The sequence below is a fragment of the Rhincodon typus genome, chromosome 26, assembly GCF_021869965.1.
Source record: "Rhincodon typus isolate 14 chromosome 26, sRhiTyp1.1, whole genome shotgun sequence".
NCBI lineage: Eukaryota > Metazoa > Chordata > Chondrichthyes > Orectolobiformes > Rhincodontidae > Rhincodon > Rhincodon typus.
In genome coordinates, this window is record NC_063357.1 from 41335668 (window position 1) to 41341147 (window position 5480).

At 47.9% G+C, this 5480-nt stretch overlaps 2 protein-coding genes across 3 annotated transcripts in view; one reads left to right on the plus strand and one right to left on the minus strand.

Annotated features, from left to right (window-relative positions):
* Window positions 1-3406, minus strand: part of cct6a (chaperonin containing TCP1, subunit 6A (zeta 1)) — a 46315-nt gene extending 42909 nt beyond the window's left edge. Inside the window, exon 1 of one of the 2 annotated variants that reach the window (XM_048612545.1) lies at window positions 3293-3406. In XM_048612545.1, the coding sequence (XP_048468502.1) occupies window positions 3293-3337 (45 nt within the window). In that variant the 5' untranslated portion in view covers window positions 3338-3406. The remainder of the gene's footprint in view (window positions 1-3292) is intronic. The other variant, XM_048612546.1, reaches the window with a different exon arrangement.
* Window positions 3407-3610: 204 nt separating this feature from the next.
* The window catches only part of dhx33 (DEAH (Asp-Glu-Ala-His) box polypeptide 33), a 68534-nt gene continuing 66664 nt past the window's right edge, over window positions 3611-5480 (plus strand). Inside the window, exon 1 of the mRNA XM_048612642.1 lies at window positions 3611-3897. Coding sequence (XP_048468599.1) covers window positions 3714-3897 — 184 coding nt within the window. The 5' untranslated portion in view covers window positions 3611-3713. The remainder of the gene's footprint in view (window positions 3898-5480) is intronic.

A 5480-nucleotide genomic window follows, 5' to 3' on the forward strand; every position in this document is an offset into this window, starting at 1 on the left:
GCTCCTCGTGGGAGCACGAGGCGGCGCCGATACAGTCATCAATGTAATGGAGGAAGAGGTGGGGTTTAGGGCCGGTGTAGGTACGGAAGAGGGATTGTTCCACGTAACCTACAAAGAGGCAGGCGTAGCTTGGGCCCATGCGGGTACCCATGGCTACCCCCTTTGTCTGTAGGAAGTGGGAGGAATTGAAAGAGAAGTTGTTGAGTGTGAGGACGAGTTCGGCTAAGCGGATGAGGGTATCAGTGGAGGGGGACTGGTCGGGCCTGCGGGACAGGAAGAAGCGGAGGGCCTTAAGGCCATCTGCATGGGGAATGCAGGTGTAGAGGGACTGGACATCCATGGTAAAGATGAGGTGTTGGGGACCGGGGAATTGGAAGTTCTGGAGGAGGTGGAGGGCGTGGGTGGTGTCACGGACATAGGTAGGGAGTTCCTGGACCAAGGGGGAGGAAATGGAGTCTAGACAGTTGGAGATCAGTTCGGTGGGGCAGGAGCAGGCGGAGACAATGGGTCGACCAGGGCATTCAGGTTTGTGGATTTTGGGAAGGAGATAGAAGCGGGCAGTGCGAGGTTGGGGAACGATGAGGTTTTTGAACCTTGTTGTCTCGGATTCTCCAGCATCTGCAGTTCCTACTATCTCTGATTCAATTGGATACAAAATTGGTTTGAAGGTAGGAGACAGATTGTGGTGGTAGAGGATTGCATTTCAGACTGTAGGCCTGTGATCTGCTGTGTGCCACAAGTTTCAGCGCTGGCTCCACTGTTTTTCATCATATATGCAAATAAATTGGATGTGAATATTGGTGGTATGGTTAGTAAATTTGCAGATGACACCAAAATAGGTGGTGTAGTGGACAGTGAAGAAGATTATCTCAGTGTACAATGGGACCTTGATCAGAAGGGCCAAGGACTGGCAGATGAAGATTTATTTTAGATAAATGCGAGGTGTTCCATTTTGGTAAGGCAAACCTGTGCAGGGCTTATACAGTATGGTCAGGCCCTGGGGCGTGTTGCCAAAGAGTGACTGAGACAAGTAGGTGCATAGCTCCTTCAGCGTGTAGTTGCGGGTAGACAGGGTGATGAAAAAGGTGTCAATAAAAATAGAGTTGGAAAAGCACAGCTGGTCAGACAGCATCCAAGGAGTAGGAAAGTCAACGTTTCGGCCCGAAATATTGACTTTCTTGCTCCTCGGATGCTGTCTGACCGGCTGTGCTTTTCCAGCTCTACTTTTATTGACTCCAGCTTCCAGCATATACAGTCCTTCCTGTCTCCAAGTGGTGAAGAAGGCACTTGGCACACTTGCCTTCATTGGTCAGTAGATGGAGTATAGGAGTTGGGACATCATGTTGTGGTTGTACAGGACATTGGTGAAGCGATTTTTAGAATACTGCATACTATTTTGGTCTCCCTGATACTGCTAAAAGCTGGGGTTCTCTTCCTGCTGCTAGAACTGTATGTGAGACAATCTATTTTACTGAATTTGCTTTTGGCAAGGATGTATTTATGGAATGTTACTATATTTGGAACAGTTATTTAGTAGCAGTTAACATTTTATTTTGTTAAGCATTTCACTAGTTACAGTTAAGCCAATTTGTTTTGTCAAAATAAAAACAAATGAATTGTGGATGCTGTAAATCAGAAATGAAAACAGAAATTGCTGTAAAAGCTCAGCAGGTCAGGCAGCATCTGTAGTGAGAAATCTGTGGAGAGAGTTATGAGTAAGGGTCACTGGACCCAAAACTTTAACTTTGATTTCTCTCTGCAGATGCTGCCAGACCTGCTGAACTTTTCCAGCAATTTGTTTTTGTTTCTGATTTACAGCATTCGCAGTTCCTTCGGTTTTAATTGTACCCCCCAATAAAGGCAGCATCTCTGTAATAATGCAACCAAGCATTAGTGTTGAGTATTGTGCTGGTGGAATTTGAACCTGGAACTTTGTAAAACAGGCAAGAGAGCCACTACTTGAGCTGTTGCTGACCCTCTGCTGAGAAGTCCTTCAGGACATAGTTAGCTCAGTCAATAATGGTATTCCTGAACCATTGTTGATGAAATTATCAAAGTCACGCACCCAAAGTATTTTCTGTGCCCTTACTGACCTCAAGTCTTGTTTCAAGTGGTGTTCAAAGAGAAGAATATTTGACTCGCCTGCTGAGGGAGGGCATTTGGTGTGGCTTTCAATGCTGGCATTGACAAGGCTGCTAATATCCCAGGAGCACATAAATAAAAGTCAGCAAGTTTTCTTCTTCATGCTTTATCTGACACTATGAGTATCCATGAGGTTTACTGTATACACATACACCACAGTATTTGCAAATGATAGGGGTCTGGATCTCACACTGATTATATAAAACAACAGTGGACGTGGGGATGGCAGATCTGAATGAATCCCAGAGCAGGCTCAAGCTCCTGTTCTGCAACACCTACATTCTGCCTGCAAAAACAAAAAAAAAAAGCCCCTGAGCTTCCAGTTGCCTGTCACTTTAACACACCACCCTATTCCCTGGCCAACATCTGTCTCAGGTTTGCTTTAGTACTCCAGCAAAGCTCAGTGCAAGCTAGAAGAACAGCACCTCATTTTCCATCTGGGAACCCTGCAACCTTCTGAGCTCAATATTGAGTTCAACTTTAGGGCCTAAAATCTCCATGTCCCTACCCCAACTGCTACACATCAGGCCTTGTTATGACATAGGCCGCTATTACACACAACCCACTGTTAGCCACAGACATTCCCCATTAATAGTACTCACCTTCTTGTTAGATCGTTAACCACTCCTTTGTCTAACTATTCTTCTCTCTCTTTGGGCTCTATCCCATAACCCCGTTTATCGTTTACTCCTTATCCCCTCCATCCTGTCGTCTGCACTTAAACTGATATTTTCCTAGCTACCATCAGATCTGAGCAACGGTCACTAGACAAGAATCGTTAACGCTTTTCTCTCCACAGATGCTGCCAGACCTGCTGAACTTTTCCAGCAATTTCTATTTTTGTTCCTGTTCCTATTGGTATGTTCGCTTGGAAGCTCGCAGGGTCGATAACGGCTGTTGACGGTTATAGTGCCGTCATCGATGCCAGCGATCTGAAAGTTTTGTTCTTAAATAGCTGTTCCAACAATTGAGTAGCTCAGAGTCAAATCATCTGCAGTGAGCAGGAACCCGTGCATTCAGTTCATGAACTGAAGACTGTAACCATCCTGACGGAAAAAGCATAACTCTACCCTTCGCTGTAGTAAGCTAATGATTACCCTAACATTCCTTCCGAGCCCATAATTTATCATTACTGTAATATAAAGCTCACTTCCTTCTGACAATCTCCCTCCCGAACGTTGTGAGAATCCATCATCCATCATCCATCATCGACTCCATTTCCGGCAAGGATCACGCATATCCGGTCAGACTCGGTCAGGCTCTCCTCTATCCCTCTTCTATCCGCCTCCCACTCTCTCCCTATTTATTTCAAAACCCCCTTCCCCTCCCCCTTTTCTGATGAAGGGTCTAGGCCCGAAACGTCAGCCTCTCTGCTCCTATGATGCTGCTTGGCCTGCTGTGTTCATCCAGCCCTGCACCTTGTTGTCTCAGACTCGGATATATCCGGCCAGAATCGGCTATTTCCGGTATAGATCGGGTATTTCCGTCCAGACCCGGCTACCTCCGGCCGGATTCGGCTATTTCCGGCCTGCAGCATAGTGGTTTCTGTGCAACTGTGGGTCCTCGTGTCAATGGAGAGTCGGCCTCCTCCGGCTAAGAAGTTCAAAACATCATTGTCCGTGTGTGGCCAAAGGCGGGACAATGCACTCTCGCGGGAGATGGAGATTGATCAACAGCGGAGAGACCTGCCCATCTATCGGGCTCGGGGAAAACTCCTCGGACAACTGCGACAGCTGGACGCGGCGGTGATCATAGGTAACCACCATCGGCCGGCCTAACCAAAACCTCCCCCAAACTAAGAAACAATGGAGTGTGGAGCTGGAGGAACACGGCAGGTTAGGCAGCATCAGGGGAGCAGCGACCCGAAACGTCAACTTTCCTGCTCCCCTGATGCCGCCTGGCCTGCTGTGTTCCTCCAGCTCCACACTGTGTTGTCTCTGTTTCCAGCAGTTCTTGTTATTTCCCCCCCTCCAAACTAACACAACCACCACCCCCTAGCCGAACCATCCTCCAAACTAATGCCACAACCACCACCACCCCCCAGTCGAACCATACCCCATACTAACACACCACCACCACCCCCAAGCCGAACCATCCTCCAAACTAACACTATTACCATCACCCCGCCCCCCAGCCGAACCAACCCCATATTACCACCAAACTGAACTATCCCCCAAACTAACTCTGACCTTACCACCCTCCCACCAAACTGGACCGTTCCTCCCTGAAACCACTCCCCAAAAGAACCCACACTAAAATCAACTCCAGAACTACTCTTGCTGTCCCCCAGCCTCATTAAAACCTTCCCTGAACTGACATACCCCAAATAACCCCCTCTGAAACCAACCCTCCCCCAAACTAACCCTATCTGAAACCATCCCTGAAAACCTACCCCTCCAAACTGACCACCTAAAACTAGCCCGCCCAAAATCAACCTGTCCAATCTAACTCCTCCCAAACTGATCCCTAAACTAACCACCCCTCAAACTAAACATCCTTTTAAACCATTCTCCAAACTAACACTACCCCTTTGAAACCATCTCCTGCTCCCCCAGCTTAATTAAGCTCAACCCCTGAACTGACCCCCTAAACTAATCTACTCCTGGAACTACCTCCCGAACTAAGCCCTGCACACATCCCCAGAAAAAAAATCCCTGAAAACCAACTCCCAAATCAACCTCTTCCCCGAAACCAACCCCAAACAGACCTCTTTGAAGCCATCTCTCAATCTGACCCACCCGCAAAGAAATCGTCCCTCCAAAACCCCCACCCAAAATCACATCTTTTCTCCCCACCCCCAACAAAACTATACCCCAAACTGATCCCTTCCTGGGAACCACATTCTTTCCAAAAGCACACCCACACTGAAAACCCCTCCCCAAAATCTCCCCCCAAACAGACCGAGAGTTATTTGCTATTTCCTCTCTCCCATTTTGACTAGTGGTGTCATGTTAGCAGTTTTCCAATAGTCTGGTACTTCTGCAGAACACACAGATTTTTGGAAAATTACAACCCTGAAATGGCAAACTGATTGCTGTCCCACTGATAGTAGGAACTGCAGATGCTGGAAAATCTGAGATAACAAGGTGTAGAGCTGGATGAACACAGCAGACGAAGAAGCATCATAGGAGCAGGAAGGCTGACGTTTCGGGCCTAGACCCTTCTTCAGAAGTGGGAGGGGAAGGGGGTTCTGAAATAAATAGGGAGAGAGGGGGAGGCGGAGAGGAAACAGACAGGTCAAAGAGGCGGGGATGGAGCCAGTAAAGGTGAGTGTAGGTGGGGAGGTAGGGAGGAGATAGGTCAGTCCAGGGAGGACAGACAGGTCAAGGGGGCGGGAT